At 35.5% G+C, this 19,680-nt stretch overlaps 1 protein-coding gene across 5 annotated transcripts in view; it reads left to right on the forward strand.

Annotated features, from left to right (window-relative positions):
- Sec24AB (Protein transport protein Sec24AB) overlaps positions 1–18,678 on the forward strand; it is a 259,452-nt gene extending 240,774 nt beyond the window's left edge. For all 5 annotated transcript variants that reach the window (XM_081760244.1, XM_081760243.1, XM_081760246.1 and 2 more), the window contains 5 exons: positions 3,875–4,050; positions 7,014–7,151; positions 12,748–12,945; positions 15,378–15,481; positions 17,012–18,678. In XM_081760244.1, coding sequence (XP_081616370.1) covers positions 3,875–4,050; positions 7,014–7,151; positions 12,748–12,945; positions 15,378–15,481; positions 17,012–17,123 — 728 coding nt within the window. In that variant the 3' untranslated portion in view covers positions 17,124–18,678. The remainder of the gene's footprint in view (positions 1–3,874; positions 4,051–7,013; positions 7,152–12,747; positions 12,946–15,377; positions 15,482–17,011) is intronic.
- The last annotated feature ends 1,002 nt before the right edge of the window (positions 18,679–19,680 follow it).

Raw genomic sequence — 19,680 nt, forward strand, 5'->3', positions numbered from 1 at the left:
CTTAAGATAGTGTCTGATAAAGAGCCAGTGTTAGTTGGCAAAACTTCACATGTGAATGTGAATAGTTTTTGAAATGTGAATATATTGTTTTGCTCAGCAAATAGTTCGTTTAATTATATACAAAGCAAAGCTTCTACTCATGGAAAATATTACCGATTATATGTTGTAAATTCTGTATTAGAATTTAACATTCTTAAGATATTACTGCAAATGTTAAAATTAGGTTCAAATTTTAGGATTTCATCTAATGCATTCATAAGTAGCAAAATCTGCACGCAAATTACAATGAAATTGCGGGACTGGTTCTTATTTGGAAGCTACAGAGAAAACAAGGGTGTTACAGTTCACTTTTACCGTAAACCGTAACAATATAGTTTCGTACGTTCATGTATATATAGAAGCGTAGATTGTATATTACTAAGTAACTGATAAACCTATGGGTTATTTTCGAGAGGAAGTATTATGGTCCGTATATCCTTAATCTGCAACAGCTGGTGAACACAATACGGCTGCTGACTATGTTTATGATTATGCATTACACTATCGGTATTTAGGATTGTTTATTATAATACAAAATTCCCTTGTATAGCATGTAAATAAGGTTCAAGAGGATAATTATAGCGTTGATTAGACATGCAGAGCAGAAACACATAATATGCATGTTTACGAACTGAGTGAATAAAGTAGGCCTATCTGTGTTAAACGTATAGTAATTATAGTAATTATGTAAGTTGGGTTTTTATTTCCTTAAAATTTAGTAAAATTTAATGTTCCTTAGATTAGGGAAACTTACCGACCACTGCTGAAATCTGTCTTAAATGACAGTAACTATGCTTGTCATTAAACCGAAATGATATTTGTTTATTTTTCTTCCGGAAGTAGGAAACGGGAAGTGCAGTAGTTCAAATTAAGTATAAAATTTATTGTGGATGTACAGAAAAGGGACAAAAGCGGAATTTAGAAGTTAAATTAGAAATTTAGGAAGTGAAATAATACGAGATTTAATAATTACATATATATATAACTCTGGAAATATGTTACAATAATAGTAGTTGTCCTAGAGGGCGCTATGACTTCCGGTGCAGTGAAAAGTAAGTAAAAGTGAAGTAAGTTCGTGTTTATAAGGCAGTACCAAAACTTCGAAATTCTACCCGAAAAAGGGCAATTAGACCATAAACCTCAGGAAAAATTGTCTTTAGAACAATCTTAGTAAATTTTAGAAATATAGGTACTTGCCAATTATGTAAGTGATATAAATAAATTTAAACATAAAATTTCATGGGGATTCAGAAGCACACTGCCATTTTGTACTGACTTTGTGACCTTAACTATAACAATTACCTTGGAAATTTAAACTGTTTTTAGTGATGTTAGTTTTGCAGAGGGAATCTCACTTCTTGACCATGCGAAGCTAAATACCGGTAGTTGCACAAGCCCGGGTAGGCCTATGGGGGAGTAAAATTTAACCTTATCGCAAATATGTTCTGAAAGATTTATATGAGTGTCTTTTCCACATAGTCATCCATGTTGTTGATCGTAGATATGGAAATTTTGACAGTAAACGAACAGTGAATACTCATTATACTAGCTATATGCTATAATGGAATAATCGCTGATTTTGAGCAATGACTTATTATTATTCGATATAGTAATTGTCTCATATGCTTCAGTCTAGATAACAATACGGTTAATACCTCACGGAAATATAATAGTTTGAATGTACTATGAAATTGAAGTGCTTTGAATAAATATTTAGGTTAAGTTAGTGTAGGTTAGTTAGGGTAGGTTTTCTTTTATTAGTTGATAAGATATGATGATTTAAATATGTTCAAACTTAATTGATGCTGGTGATAGAATGTACGGATAATAGTAATTTGAATCTGAAAATGTGTCCGTATGCTCAAATATCCGAATCATATGTAAAATGAATGCTCTACGTGAAATGTGATGATATGTTTGTTATTTATGTAAAACACCTGTTAATTAAGTGATATGTATTACAGACATCTGCGAATTGTTGAACGTTGAATGATATTAAAATCCGTGAATGGGTATTACCGTGAACTTTTTATGATATGAATAGACGTTCATAGGATCTGTATGATCGAAATATGATGAATATCGATAAAGGATATCTAGACTGATCAAACGATAAATTCTCTAAGCTTAAGACTAATCACGTAAATGATCTTAGATGTATTTACAATGTTCATCGTTTATTGTACTGTTCCATATACATAGCAATACACCTGTGAATTACTAATAAAAAAAAAAAAAAAAACAAGATTAACAATAATATTGCATAAAAATCTTCCTCTTGAAGTTAACTCCACCGATAGAAACGGGTTTTGTTTATTTCTTCTCTTCTTTGTCATTGTTGATGTTAGAGTCTCAGTTGTCTGTTAATAAAAGAAATAAATTGGTTACTAAACTTCGAAAATTCACTCTTTTATTGTCAAAACAATAGCAATAACATTTGAGTTAAAAGTATGCATGGATGACTCGACAAAATTCTAAAGACGTATTATACTTCTCGCTGGAATGCATTGCCACAAGTTCTTGGATGTGCAGGTAAATAAGTCAATTCTTTTGAAATAAATAATTGTTGTGCATAATAAATTATAGCATGTTTACGTCGAACATAAGAAATTTGTAGGATTAAGGAATCTAATTGTCTCAGCCTAGATTATATATATATATATACATTTTTTTTTTCTTCTAAATGTAGTAAGCCATAAAGGAGGCTACAAGGGGGAAGGGGGACTGAAAAATTGGGGAAGTTTTTTTCTTTTCTTTCTTTCTTCCTTTTTATTTATTTATTTATTATTTAGTTAGTTAGTTATTTAGTTAGTTAGCTTTAGTTATAGTCTTCCGGGGGGCACGGTGGTTCAGTGGTAGAGCGCCTTCATCTGGTGCGTAGGGTTTCTGTTCGACTCCCTGACCAAGAAAGTTCGTGGTGGACAACGTAGGTAGGCGTAGGTTTTCCTACGTTCGTGTGCACAGGTTTTCTCGGAGTATTCCCGTTTCTTTCCACATTCTCATTCCACCAGTGCTTCCATCATTCACTTACCTCAATCATCCGTCTCCCTTAGCCTAACGGGCATAATTATGGAACGTTAAACTGAAACATTTCCTCTACTTTTAAAGTTTTAGCCTCTCTCACCTTCTTGCAAAGTTACAAAGTTACTTGCTACTTACCTGTTACTTGCTTCCAGTAGTTGTCACTTGCTTACACTATAATTTATTTATGTTACAAAGTTTATGGTACTTTATTTGAATAGACCTGGAAAAAATTACGAGAAAAGGAGCAGTTGGAAATTTTTGACAAAAATTCTGGAAGATCAAATAGAATCCTCCTAAACTACCATAATGTAATGGTTATTTGTTCTTTTCGGAGAAATGGTGAAAAGAGGGAATTTTTGCAATTTTTAATAGCAGTGACTCAAGAAACATCCGCATTTTCTTTGTAATGGAGGACACTAATAAAAAACATGTAGCTTTACAAGCAACATTATTTGTTAATATATAAATAAATATATAAGCTCTCATAAAGACGATGACAGTTTTGTCATTGAAACGTTTGCCTCGAATTTTGTTGTATACTATTACGTCATTAAGTAATCTAAAAGGTCATTATTTATAAAAGAAGCTTCAGAAGTGGCTTAATTAATCCTTTGAGAACTAACACGTATTTTCTTAGTGTGAAATCATAAAACTGGCAGAACGGTAGAAAACAGTAAAAAATAATTCGGAATAATAATACATCGTGCAAAAACACTTACATATATCTTTTAAATGTGGGATAATGCATTTAGTTATAGAGCTATAATTTGTGTATGCAATGAAAATATAATGACTGTGTTTATTTTTTCAGCTGTGGATCGTTCTCACCAATCATCATTGTCCGACGCTCGAGATGCCTTTATTAATGTAGCAATCGATGTGCTATCAGCGTATAGAGTGTCACAGTCATCAGGTCCTGGTTCAGGACTTTTAGCACCCAACAGTTTAAAATTGCTGCCTCTCTATATCTTAGCAATGCTAAAGCATGTAAGTATTATGCTTCACTTTCACTCACTAGGAAGTAAATAATAGCATGAACAGTTTCAGATTTCACATTTTCAGTAGTTTCATTTTTAGCTAGCTAATAATAATAACTCTCATAAGAATATTTTTTAAATAAAATACACGAAAGTTCCCTTAGCTTGTTAGTAGCGCTGTGATCAAACATAACTAGGACTTTGTTATTGGTCTTGGGGCCGCGGTGGCTCAGTGGTAGAGCGTTCACCTCTGGTGCTTGGGGTCCCGGGTTCGATCCCAGCCTCCGCCAACTGAACTTTGTGGTGGACAAACACCGTGTGTGGGGGTTTTCTTGGGGTTCTCCCGTTTCCTTCCACTTTCTTCATTCCGCCATTTCATTCATTACTCATAATCACCGTCCCCTTTAGCCTAACCAGCATAACCGTGGGACGTAAAACAAAGATTTCATTTCATTTCATTTTGTTATTGGTCTTTTCCTCCTGACCCATAACATACAGGGTCGGGTTAAAAAAAATCCAAAGGCAGTTACAAACAAACAAAGATACAGAAAAAAAGTGTTATTTGTGAACAACAAATACTATGCTATTTTACATTACTTGTTTGTAAAAATTATGTGCGGAAATGGCGTCCTCCATTGTTGACAAATTGACTGAGCCTGGATGGACGCTGTCACACGCGTCACATTTTCTGGCGTTGTTACCGGACGATTCTTTCTCAGTGCAGAACATGTTGCTCTAAAGTTTGACACCCAAACAATAATGTCGGAATCAGAAATCCGAACCGAATGCGAAATGCCCGCTGAGTAGTAATCATAGAACCACCATTGGCACGTATACCACTATCGATCGATACCCACCACCACCGCTGTATCCCCAGCATAACTCTCAGAGCGCCTTCCAAATATTTTTTTCGGACCATCTATATGTGCAAACTTAAAAACAATAAACTAAGTTTCCATTATTGTTGTGTATTTATTCTCATAGCAGTGTATAAATAGTGTAAATGCAGTTCTCTTAGTTTCCTTATACCCATATATCGGACTTTTTTTTTCTTATACTGTGGCTCTCTGTACATGCCTGTACAATCTACATCTACGTTCCACGACGTACTAGGATTGAGTACACATGTGAATAACATGTTAGGGAAATTCACTAGTCTGGAATTTTGAGGATACCGTGTTGAATTGATTTTACTTTTGGAGTGTTATATATTTTCTGAATCAATTTTTTTTTTTTTTTTTTTTTTTTTTTTTTTTTTTTTTTTTTTTTACAGAGTCAGATTTTGTGTAAAGGGTCCTCCATTTTAAATTACAGCAAATAAGGCAACTCTCAGGAATACAGGGTCCGCGATGTCTCAGTGGTAGAGCGTTCACCTCCGGTGCATGGGGTCCCTGGTTCAATCCCAGCTTGCACCAATTGAACTTTGTAGTGGACAAACATCATGTGCATGGGTTTCCTCGGGGTTCTCCCATTTCCTCCCACTTTCTTCATTCCACCATTTCATTCATTTCTCATAATCACCGTCTCCTTTAGCCGGCATAAACGTGGGACATAAAACTTACAGATTTCATTTCATTTTCTCAGGAATACAGAAATTCTTATCACTAGATTGACGAAAACTCAAAACTCGATCTCTCTCTTGTTCAGCTCTACTGTTTGCCCATCAACCTACATGATAAGCTTTCTGTGGTTTTAACCCTTTGACTACTTTTTTTTTTTTTTTTTTTTTTTAATGTAAATGTTCTTTTATATGTACGACTCCTTTAATGTGGGATATTCCTGACATCTGTACACAGTTTTGAAAACTAAACAGTCTCCTGGTTACATCTGACCCAATGGGAGAACTTTTTTTTTTTTTGAATTTTCTAAAAAAAAAAAATCCCAACGATGTTTGAATTATTCGCCTGGGACACGTGTATCCCGTTGGTAGTCAAAGGGTTAATGTTGTCTTCCTCAAATCGCGACTAACTAGAGATCTGTTGGCATTTTTGTAAAGATAATGTACTACGGTAAATATTTTGATCTGGAAAACTATCCTCTGTCGCTTGTTGTATACCTGTCGATATTAAGTGCAAATAAAATCATCTGTATATTGGAAGAGTGAAATCTATCTATTCATTGTGAAGATATTTTGCCATTTAATTTGTTTGATATTTGTGTGGGGGAGGGGCAGGGAAGCGCTAAATATGCCGTAAAATACAATGTGATGTGATAAAATGCGACGTATAACTAACAGATTTTGTTCTGTTTCAGAGGTCAAACAAGACCGTAATATTGGGGAACATTTCAATGGATTTTGAATTATTAATTAAGCGTTACACAATGTCGCGACAGTGCTCTTAAAAAAGAAAAAGTTTTGTTAGAGAGTAAGTCATTTCGTGAATCATTAGAAAGGACATTACTACTTTTGAAGTGGTTCCCACTTGTCACACACTCTTGCTTACGAATAATTGAAATTTTTGTAGGACCTTACAAGATTGAAAAGACCGTGTATATTGGTCTTCGCAAATCTTTCTTTGTATGAAAGAATTACTTTCATGTCAATTTGGCTCAAATTCATGAAGTTATTCCTGGTAGATTAAAGTTCACAGACAGTACTTAACGAATGTATGAACGGGAAGAGGAAATATAGACACTTGTCGCGGAGGCATTAGTATAAGATGGTATTTCTGTGGAAACATTCTGATAATAAATTCAATAACACTTTCAATGTACTGGTTTTCGGATAGAAAGAATAAGGTAAGCAGGAAGAAGAAACAGAAAAATCTGTGAAACTTGTAGAGACATGTGTTACAGACACGGACATTCGTAGTTAAAAAAGAATTTTATTTATTTGTTTATTTATTATTATTATTATTATTATTATTATTATTATTATTATTATTATTATTATTATTATTATTATTATTATTATTATTATTATTATATTTGTTTACTTTTTTAAATACTACAATTTGATTGTTTGCGTTTCAGGTGGCATTCCGCTCAGGCTTAAGTACGAAAGTAGACGATAGACTTTTTGCCATGTGCCAGATGAAGACGTTGCCTTTAGGAATTCTTATTCAAACAGTGTATCCAGACCTTTACCCGGTTCATTGTCTGGATGATCAGGTATGTAACACAATGTAGAAAAATTTTTACACTGAATTATAGTAATTATCAAGGCACTTCAGCAAATAAACAGATTTTCTTGTAATTATTATTATTATTGTTATTCATAGTGACATATGGTATAGTGTGAAATAAGTTAAGTAAGTAAATTTGTATATGAATTATTCTGTTTATAAATCCGTAATGATTGAATGCGAGAAGTCTACCTTGTAACCAGGTGTGTTCGGTCTATTCTTAAAGCAAGTGCGGCTTTTGAATGTATTGTTTCACATTCGAATATCATGTTTGAGTTTGAAGTTTACAATCAATAAATTGTATATTTCTTTCTAGTTTTTATTGATAACTTATATTTAAGTTTTAATAAGTATGGTTTGCTAAAATTATTATACAGGGTGGGCCGTAATTATGTATATGGTGTTTTAAAGACTACAGTAAAGTAACTAGCAACATAACTTGAACATAAACACATTCTCTCATACCTTTCCTTACAAGAATTTTAGGTCCGTATTTATGAATCTCCCTTAACGCTAGGAGAGAGACCTAGGTGACCCCTATAAGAAAACAGGTATTAATAAATCTCATCTTCACCCTTGCATACCCCTAGGTGGGATTGCCAAGATGAAGATGAGACATTAATCTCATAGGGGTCCCTTAGGTGTCTCTCCTAGCGTTAGGAGAGATTCATAACCGTGGCATGGTTCACCAATGTAACATTCAAGTCCATCCATACATGCCAGGAGATGAAGAGGAACGTTGTCACAAGTAGCTTGACAGACACGTACTATACTGGTATTCTGTGATAACTTCCCGTAGTTTGGCCAAATTGCGTATGTGTTGTTGATACACTGTCCTTTAAAACACCCCATAAGAAAGTCAGGTGGTGTCCTCCTCAGAAAGTCCTCCAAACTCGACTACCATCGTCTCACTTCCGCATGATTGATTGATACAGAACAAATGCACTTGCTGTTCCAGAGACAGCCGTTCCACCATCCTCTCCGGCTACACCGTGTTGCCATATTGAAACTTTTTATCCAAAATTACAAATACTACAGTCAGTCAGCCACCATATACATAATTATGGCCACCCTGTATATTACCCCGTTCGTTGGTCCGTGCGAAAGTCAAAAAAATCTTCAGAATACTTGATCAGGGTGTCTGTCGGTCACAAATGTCACGAAATCAGAAAACGGTCATGAAAGTCACGAAATCTAGCTTTTGGGTCACGATTTTTTTTTTTAAACTGTACAAATGTAAGTATAGATTAGAAAATTTTGTTTAATAAAACTTCAAAATTCACGACCAAAAATGTCTATGGTCGGCTTTAGACGCTACCAAATCGCAAGCAAAGTACGTTTCTATCGCATGAATGAAAATTCGGCCTAATTCGCACCCAAATTTGCTATTGAAAATATTAGGAAATTTTATGATTTGGTAAAGAAGAGGTCACGCAAAGGTCGCGAAATTTCATTTTGGAATTTTAGTAGACATCCTGTTGATGGATTATCATCGATCTTAGTCGGAGTGTAGAGGGTCAAAAGATAGAAATCGAGTCCGTTGTTGCAGGTAATATTCAAACTGGAAGTGGTAGAAATTAACCATTTTCGGTTTTTACGTTGATCATTGTAGAGCAGAAGCGGTAATAGATAGCAAGTAGTAGTTTCCTGCAGTCGATTAATCATCCCAACAATGTGTTCCATCTTCACTCTAATCTCTCCACTAAAACCAGAAGTTGTAGAAACGAGCCCACTTGAGTAAATATTATGCCGTACAAACCAAACTTCTTCACATGGTCTATGAATGGTACTAACTAACTTACTAACTCTATGGCCTATGGAACCCTGAGGTTCAATGCCTCGTTCACAAAAACTCTCCACTGACTTCTATCCTTAGCTAACTGCATCCAGTTTCTACTTTGTATTCCAATCTCTGCGAGATCCATCTTAATATTGTCCTCCCATCTGCGCCTAGGTCTTCCTAATGGTCGTTTTCCGATTGGTCTTCCAGTCAAGACTTTGAAAGCATTTCTACTTTCTTCCATTCTAGTTACATGACCCGCCCATCTAAGCATCTTAGACTTGACGACCCTAACAATGTTGGGCAAACCATATAAATTATGCAGCTCTTCGTTATGAAGCTTCCGCCATTCCCCATTCCCGTTCCTCTTGGGTCCGAATATTCGTCTCAGGATCTTGTTCTCAAATACTTTCAGTCTATGTTCTTCCCTTAGAGTAAGTGACCATGTTTCGCAGCCATACAGAACAACAGGCATGATTATCGTTTTGTATATTTTATGCTTCAAATTCCTCGACAGAATTCGCGACGACAAGAGAGTTTGAACCGAATAGTAACACGAATTCCCTGCTTTTAGTCGACATTTAATTTCTCCGTGAATATGAGTTTTCTCTGGTAATATTGATCCTAGATATTTGAAACTATCCACTTTGGTACTACTACTACTTAAAAGCATGTTAGAAAATATATATTAATATCTGTATATGTTTATTATTTACTGCGTCTAACGTTCAGTGTACTATCAGGTAGTCTAAAAATTATTGAGCCTACTCAAGGTATAGGAGTGGCAATAGGTCAGCTGACAGTTGAAGTTAGTAGATGTGCACAAAAGATATTAAAATTCTTATAATCAAACGTAAGTTATTACGCCGTGAAAATGAGGGAGCTTTCCGCAAAACTGCGCTACATTTTACAGTTTTATTTCGATAAATTTGCACATGCTGCACAGACCCGTGAAGAACTTTGTGCTGTTTGTGGGTAAGTTTGGGTGCCACATGATCGGACGCAAAAACATTTAATTTGTATCTGCGAATCTTTTACTGAAACGTAATGAACTCATGACATTTATGAAGAGGTTGAACACAAGTCGTGAAAGGTGTATAACGCACGACTACAATGTGCGAAAAAGATTGATTCAAGCAAGGAAAAGCTCCACACTCTGTGGCAAAGCCCAAACCTACGCCCAGGAAGGTTATACGATGCGTTTGGTGGAATTGGAAGGCCATCGTACATCAAGAGCTGCTGCTGTCGCCGGGCAGAACATAGGCTCGGACCTGCACTGTCATCAACATGAATGCACGTAGGAATTCATAAGAAACGATCGGAACTGATCAACAGAAACTGCGTCGTATACCGCGCTGACAACACCAACCCGCATACATCGTTAAGGACCTGTCAGAAATTGAGAGAACTTGTCAGGAAGGTTTTAATGCATCCACCGTATGATTTGCACCTGATACCGTTAGACTGCCATTTGTTTCGGTCTGCAGAATTCCCTAAATGATAAGTTAGTTTCAAAAGTTAGTTATTATCAAACACATGATAATATGTTAATGTAAATTCCTTGGCACTTGAATTCTTTTAAAAGTTTTTTTTTTTTCTGTGGAAAACGTATGCGGAGATTTTTTAGAAAAGCTGATACAATTTTGTGCTAGTTTTTAAAAATTTTACTCACTTGTAAGGATCACTTTGTGAAAATGCCGTTACAATTATAAATCTACGTTTAAGTGGTGGCTTTTGAGTGCTTTACTTCCGATCTATTATAACATGATCTGGTTTTTGGCATGAATAAATCAGAATTCGTATTGGTCCTGGAAACCCTTGAAATTACTCGAAGACCCAGATAATCTGTATCTTTAATTCTTAACTGTAGATATTATAAGACTACTGTAATAGCACTGATGGGCTGTAGATATTATAATACTGATTCAGAAGACATTAAACTTGTAGATGGAACTCGCATCTACAGAGGTTGTTCAGCCTAAGTTTGGCCGATTTCGTTCCTTCCCCCTCCCGGGCAGAATGGACTCACCCGACCTGGCTCGTGGCGTCCTGTAGTGTTGTGCAGTGGCTTCCTGGGAACGGAGTTATTTTTCCACGCGGACGGCAATAACGCACAAAACAGGACCATTGTTGTAAATGTTGTGTTAAATTTGTTTCCAAGTGTGTGGGTTTCCGCTCTGTGACCAAAATGCCGCCCAAACTAAGCCGGTTTTGGGAAGGCTATGTTGTGGCTCTTTATGACGCCCATTTATATGCTTCTGTCATTACAAAACAGCGCAAGAAACAGCAACATCAGTTTAAGTGGAATAAAAAATGTTATTAAAAAGTACAAGGGCAACGAAGCTCCCAGCTCACCAACGAAGTTGCCTAGGAAGCGGGAATGCACCAAGGCCACCTCCACCATGCAGAGGAAACTTCACAAAATGGCAATGCAAGAAAATCTTCCAACACAAAGGTGATGGCTAATCGTCTTGACGTGTCTTTGGGGACTGTGAGCCGGACGTTACACCATCAACTCAAGCTGGAAGAAGTCATGAAAGCTCGCGTCCATCTTCTCACAGATGTCCACCAAAGGGAACGAAAGTGTAACGCCTGGAAGCTGTACGAGCGGCATCTGGCAAACAAAGGTGGATGTACATCGTAACGCTCGATGAAGCATGTACCGAGAGAAAGGCGCCAAGAACTTCAGAATGTGGGTCCGTGTCTGTAAAGAATCCTTCCAAAAGGATTCATGGTCGTTACTGGCTACTGTTACCGAGGTAAACTGAAGATTCGTAGGGTGGCGAAGAACTGCAAAATAAATTCGCAGTATTTTCAGGAGCAGATCATGCGGCCGATCGATGAGCATGAGATTCCAACAGTGTACGGAAATGACGCCAATCTGATGCGCATTCACATGGACAAGGCCTCATCACATACCTCACGATCGTCCCTCGCATTCTACAGGGAGATGGAGGAGGCAAGTGGTATACAGATGATACCTTTCAATGAGGTACCTGTTAAATCTCCAGATGCAAGTCCTATGGACTATTGTGGATTTGGATTGCTGAAGCGGGCTTTGGGAAAACGGCGTGTGACACTGTGGAAGGAGTTTGGAAAGCTGTGCAAAGGGAATGGGACAAGATTCCCCTCCCAGTTCTTCAGAGAAGCCTATTACAGTGGAAATTACGCTGTCGGGCTCTTGTTGGGAACCAAGGGAAACACATCAAGCACTTACGGACCTGGCGCCATGGATTCTTCTAAATTTTTTGGTAAGTCAAAATTCGCCAAATGTAGACTGAACAACCTCTGTATATGCTAGTGTCAGATACGTGTAAGTAGCCAAGAGAAAATAGTTTCACTCTGTTCTCGATCGTTATATTTTATTTTAATCTACAGTCATAGGCAATATTTGGAAAAGAAGCCAAGAGGGAAATGTGCTCTTGGAAATGTAGTTATTTTGGGTCTTAGATTATTCTGAAAAACCTGGATTTTTAAAGAACATTTTCTTACAAATCATGTACAATATCCCCTTTGTTGTATTCAGTTGAAGAATGAACTTGAATGAGCTTTTAAAGAAAGTGATAAATATGTTAATTTTGTTATTTTATTTACTTTTAAACAACTGTGTGAGAGGAGTTTTTCCTATATTCATCTAACATAATTAATGTATTTCATAATAGTACTAGTACTACTATTGTATATACTATATTGAAAAAATACTATTTATACCTAATACTATTATTTCTTATATTAAATATGTATGATGTGACTTCTGAAATAAATGTCGTATATATTAAATACTTATTTTTTTTATCCATAGTGTGCGCTACAAATAGAAGGCAAAGTAGTACCTCAGCCACCAAGACTGCATTTATCTGCAGAGAAGTTGGATTCCCGAGGTGCGTTTCTTCTGGATGCAGCTGATCATATGATCTTTTACGTTGGGCACAGTATTCACGAAGAATATTGTCAAGCTGTACTAGGGGTGCCAAATTTTTCAGCTATTCCAGAAGAAATGGTGAGTATAGTTTTGTGTACAACGAAAGCATAATTTGCAAAGAATAATCCATACAATATTTCTGTAAAACATTATGTTGGAATTAATATATGTACAGTATTATTTAAATAGGAATGGCATGATATATTTATTTAGAAAGCTATCTAGTGATATTGGAGAGCGGAATTTGTGTAATAAACGTGTACCATTTCGCAGTTTCATGAGGCTCCTGTTGTCTTATGAACTAATTCTAGCGAAAGGTACGAGTCGTTTAAAGGAAAAGGCTACTAGTTATATAGAAGTATTTTATTATTATATTTTACTTACAGCTAAAAATAATTGTAGATCTTTTTTCAGGTTTGTAGTATTTGAGAATTTTAACATTACTTTGTCAGAGGATAGAGAAGTCATTTTTCTGTTTTTCTAATTTTCCCGGTGTGGTTGATCAGGTAAAGTGGTAAGAGTGATTGGCATTAGGGATCACTTCACAATACTTTGTGATTTCCAGTGCCAAGACTAGAATGTGCTACGGGATTTTATCACTCTCAGGGTTCCCACCGACCTGAAATATCTGGAAGTCAGTGACTTAAGCTTACTGATAAAAAGTCTTGTAAAATCAAGAGAATTTCATGAAAAGCGTAAGAAACCTGAGAAAGTCAGGAAAGTTTAAGTACGAATTTCTTCCCAGAACTGATATATGTTTGTACCTTACCCGGTTATTACGTAGGTAATATTTTATAAAATGAATTAGTTCGTTTTACAAAACTTCTACTTACACCTACTATATTTGGACGGTGTTATGCATCAATTGACCAAGCGCCAATTTGCAATTTTCGAGATTTTTACATCAGTGAGTAGGAAACAATGTAAATAATGTAAAAAAAAAAAAAAAAAGTTTGAATCCCTACTATTTGTTTAAATGTTCATTAAAAGCTATTCGACCAAGCGCCAAGTACTGAATCGTAATGGGAACATGTTTTTATTTCTTTTAGTATCTCAGAACCATGTTTTCGCGCTTGGTCAATTGATGCATAACACCGTCCATTATACACTATATTTATCCTTGCCCGGAAAAATTATAGTTGGTTCGTTACATTATATATTAACCTGAAAATTTGTAAATCGTGACCTGGAAAAATCAGGAAATTCATGCTCGCCATATAAGTGGGAACCCTGATATTGTATTGGAGAGTACGGTGGCTGAGTGGTGGAGCGCTTACCTTTGGTGTGTCGAGTTCCTGGTTCGATTCCCGGCTAGGTAAGTTTGTGATGGACAACATCGTGCTCATTGGTTTTCTCGGGGTACTCCCGTTTCCTCCTCCTTTCTTATTCCACGAATTCTTCCATCCTTCGGTGGGGCCGCGGTGGCTCAGTGGTAGAGCGTTCACCTCTGGTGCTAGGGGTCTCGGGTTCAAACCCTGCTCCCACCAAGTGAACTTTGTGGTGGACAAACACCGTGTGCGTGGGTTTTCTCGGGGTTCTCCCGTTTCCTCCCACTTTCTTCATTCCACCATTTCATTCATTACTCATTATCACCGTCTCCTTTAGCCTAACCGGCATAACCGTGGGACGTAAAACTCAAAATTTCATTTCATTTTCATTTTCTTCCATCCTTCGCTTGCTTTAATCGTAATCTCCTTTAACTTAAAGGTCATAATCGTGAGAAGTTAAAACTCAAATATTTCCTGGCTCTGTTGTAGTGTTTAAGATTTTGTAAAGATCAGTAGAATTATTTTTGTTTGCAAAAATTAAAAAAAAAAGAAGTAATTGAACTGGTGGTATTATATTGTAGTTGGATACACTGAACGTGGAAAAGTTAGTCCAATAAATCTGTTGGAGAGGTACGATGCTAGTATTAAGATGTCCGTGCGATATTGTGAAAATTGTAATAGCTAATGCCAAAATACACTTATTCAATATATTAGTGAGCAATAATTTAACATACAAAGATATTAACCCATCCATGCTAGCTTTTATTATAGTGTGTTATCGAAAGGAGTTACAAAAAAGTTTAATGGAGTCATATTACAGAGGACATTATCCTTTCGATAATGAAAAAAAGGAACATTGCACTGTATTAGTAGTAGGTAAAATAATGTCAATTTTTGCTATTTTCAAGACCTTGTATTCAGTTAAAAATGTAAGAGAACATTGGGAGTAAGTGAGAGTTTAATATTATAAAATCTGTTCTGATATCGATATGCTTAATGCTACTAATTGGGAATCAATAAAACTACATATTAAATAATATATCCATTACTTTCCAATTTGGATATTTTGCGGCTAAACAAATATTAAAAAAATTAAAAATAATAGAAATTAAAATGATTATCATATTCCTATTAGTGATGCAGTTTTGTTTGGCTAGACAATATTTAAAAACATAAATATAATGTCAATCATAAAGCACTTATCATCCGATTACGGTTTTATTAATGTGTTTGTTGTTTCAGTATGAATTACCGGAAATTGGAAGCCCAGAATCAGAGAGACTACGAAATTTCATCGCCTATCTCCAGTCAGAGAAACCATATCCTGCTACTTTCCAAATAATAAGGTTTGTATTCGTTACTGTAACTTTTTTAAAGGTAGAAATATAAGAAACAAATATCTATGGTGCAGTAGCACAAAATATTTTAATTAACACGATCCCTAACTACAGCGGACTTTTTTTTTTTTAATTAGAAGTCAAGAAGAGAGAGAGAGAGAGAATGAGAATGAGAGAATATCGAATTATCCAAAATTCGAAGTGTCCAAAAGTATCCACTTTTAATACCTAAAATCGAGCGGTCAAAATTACTGTACATAAAGAAAGAAGAAAATAATTTATATGCAGTAGACTTTATCCTTAAGGTAGCATATTATTTGCGTGATCTAATACCACAAACAAATGACAATTGCTCCCACATAAATTAAGCCACACGTTCCATGGAAAATACCTTTAAGTCCAGCACTAGACACTGAATTAACACACAAACGTACACGAGTAACAACCTCTCACTTAAAGACATTCATGATTTTCGTTTGCTTTTTATTTGATTGTTTCTACACGCGCAACAAAATTTTCAGTTTCATTTATTGTTTGAAATATGTCATTAATAACATTTGGTTGACACTCAATAAATCATCTCAAATTATCAGGCATTTCGGAAACTTGAGATGAGTTTGCCACTTGTTGTTTCGTTACTTCATTGCTTATCTCGGCTTTATCTTCTTCATCAGATGAGCTGTGATTTCCTTACTACTGCTTTTGGATAGCTGAAAAGCACTTGAAACTGTATTCTTTTATTCGCAGTCTTAACATTAAAAATTCTTGTATTAGGTTATTTCGAATTATACAAACAAGAAGTTCTAAAATTATATGGGCACATGAGACGTTGGTTCAAATTAACAAAAAATTGGCTACTTACCAATGAACCCTCTCTTGAGAAGCCTAAATATTCTCCATACTCGAACTCGTTCCATACATTTTGTAGCATAATCCTGTCAATTGTTTGCACTGCAGCAGTGATACGTTCTTTGAGCTCGATTAAGGATTGCGGTAGTCGCGGTACGTAAACAAGGTCCTTAACATATTTTCACAGAAAAAAGTCGCAGGGCGTTAAATCAGGAGATTTGGGAGACCAGGTGCTTTTCCCTTTACAAAGGCAACCAGTGGCCTTGAATTGTTGATACCGCCGAAAAATGCTTTGTTTAAATTGACGTTTTTTTTTCTTTCTTTATACTCTTCTGAAAATGCGTTGCAGAGTTATAACAGACGAACATCTGGCATATTCAAGCACACAAAAACGTTTTTCTTGCTTTCCCTCTATTTTCGACAGATACTAACCTCGTACTACCACACAGTACAAACATAGTGAGTTTATGGTTCTTTTCATATATCTTTTGTGTGTGTGCGTGTAATACTTTTGAAAATATAGTCTTTTCAAAATGAATGAATACGCTAACCCTGTATTTCGTGATCCTTACTGGTAGTTATTGTATCCAATGTTAGAATTTTGCATTTTGTTAGACTATGTAAGAAATAAATATACGGTGTGAATCTTATTACCAATGCATAGAAACTAATCTTTTTTGTGCTTTCTAGGGATGACAGCCAGTATCGAGGACGTTTCTTAGAGAAATTAATAGAAGACCGCTCCGAGTCAGCTCTGTCATACTACGAATTCCTTCAGCACCTAAAGTCTCAGATTAAGTGAGGGTAGCCTATGGTTTGGTGAACACCAAGGACGAGGGTTGAACATCAAATTTTGCTAAACAATCACCACCATTACCACCATCAGGTGGTTGTGATCAATGTGATAGGCAGTTTTTTATTAGCCATCTTAACGATACCAGTTACGATAACTTTTTGTGGTTCTTTTATGAGGTGTAGGTGATCTTATTCACTACTATACAACCATTGTGTGTATGGGGATTATGAAACAAAAAAGAAATATGATGCTTGACCGCTTAAAAAAGCCAACGGGAAAAGGGATACTATATTTATTTACCAATCAAAAACTTCATGACAGTTTTTTTTTTTCTTCGGGAGTTTGTGGAGCTATCTTTAAATACATAAGTTACCCCCCCCCCTTTTTTTTTTTTTTTTTTTTTTAAAGCAAAGACCTGACAGTATGGAATTAATGCCGGCTCTAATTTCATTCTGTAAGCGCGTATGAACACTGTTGGTAAGCGTTTGTTTTATGTGCATGTATATCGCAGTATAGTCACTTAAAAAAATGAAAGCAGCTTTTGAATATATGGAAGTGATGCCATTTTGTTCGGTTATTATTCAGTGCAGTATTGTGATTATATATTTGCAAGATCAATTACTGCTGTTGCAAAAGAAGTTTTACTACTACTGGTATACACGCTACAAGTACTGTGTTCATCTGATTACATGAATGATAGTTATTTTTTTCCCTCCCAAGTGATCGCGATGAAGAGAAATCCGCCATTATGCCTAGTCAAAACATCACACAAACTACACTCTGTAGATGTGGAATTTACAGTGATGATGATGATGTGCTAGTACTGTGAGCAGCTCAGTAAGTTCTGTGGGTTAGTGCCTTTTAAATAAATATATATAATATATATGTGAGAGATTATTGAATATTTGCGTACCTCGACACGAAGATGAGAAGAGCGGAAGGTGTTGTGCGAAGGATAACAGTGGCCATTGTTAATATACTTTTGTTCAGTGCTGAATCGAATTACGTGTGGAGTTTTGATGAGATTTTAAAACAAAATACTAATTCCAGCTCATGGTAGATGAATTTAGTTCTTCCTATATCCAAGTGAACTAAAAAAAAAAAGAAGATATATATATACGAAATGAAGTGAACCACCCGTTTTTATCAGGGTTTGTGGCATTTTTTTGTTGTTGGTTCCTTATTGGCAATGCACAGTTAATTGTGTGTGTGTATATGTATGTATATTGATTAAACTCCTGCAAACATAGGATCTTTTTACGATATAAAGAAGTGAGAATCAAATTACTCTGGTTCGATGTCTACAAAACTTTAATTAAAGCATGAAAAGAAAAATAATAATTAAAATATATATAATCAATTTGATACTGCGAGGTATCAATGGAATCAATCAAGGTAATGTATTTTGGGAATGTTGTGTTAATACGAAGATGTACATTTGTCAATATAAAAGATTATAGACTGTACTATATAGACTGTTAAGCTAAAGTTGTGCAATGTAATATACCATATTTACACAAAACACAAACACATTAAATAAAATAGTTTAGTTATTCTTAGATCACTGGAAAAGAATTTTTGTAGTTGTTGGGTAGAATGTGCATCCACCCTGAACTCCCGACCATAACCTGAGTTTTCTGTTGTTAGATACTGCATTTTATTAGGCTCACTTCGGTATAAGGACACCATAATGATATCTGTATTCAATCATTGTAAAATGAAAACTGAGAATGTTCCCCGCAACTACACAGTATTTTGTTAAGAGCTTTAATTGTAAGGAAAATACCGATACTAATCTTAACTGATCTTACCGAAGTGTGTGTGTAAGAAAGATGACGACATCGTAATGTGCATTGAAAATGGCCCCCAGTAAGGTCTGCTATACGCTATGAGATAAATCCTAGGAAATATCTGAGGAAAAAAGTTACGATCTATCTCGTAGGAAATCCTACACTTTCGTGTCATACACATATTTTTCCTGTCTGATCATGTATACCATAAATTATAATAACAGCCGTATTTATTTATTTCTAGTGTAACAGATAGTACATATTTTCTAATTTTTGGCTGGTTTACTCTCAATAGTTTTGTTTTGAAAGACTTAAAGAGCTGATTTTTGTTATTGTAAATACTACATTTGAAGCCATTATACATATGCTGGGTATTCTCAGTGTAGAGACAATCCCACAGTATAAAAGAAGTTTTTGAGACATTATAATAGATGAGCTTCGAAAAGGAACAAAAGGGCAAGGATAACCGTACTATCCCGGTTTAGGTCAACATACTGACATAGAAGTGTAACTTATTAATACTACCCTACTTAAAGTTTACACACTAATGTTAATGAAATATCAACCTCTTTTACCACCAAACAATTTTTCACTTTCTCTCACATAATGTCGCTTAAATCGAAATCTTAAGAATTTTCTTTCCGAAATAGAGCGTGCTGTAAACAAGAGAAATCTCATAGGATCGTTCAGAACATAGGAAATGACATGCGATCGGATGATATACACGTTGAGATTTTGACTAGGAAAAATCGTCAGAGATTTCGTAGGATCTA

Source organism: Thermobia domestica, chromosome 5 (genome assembly GCF_964235325.1).
Source record: "Thermobia domestica chromosome 5, izTheDome1.hap1.1, whole genome shotgun sequence".
NCBI lineage: Eukaryota > Metazoa > Arthropoda > Insecta > Zygentoma > Lepismatidae > Thermobia > Thermobia domestica.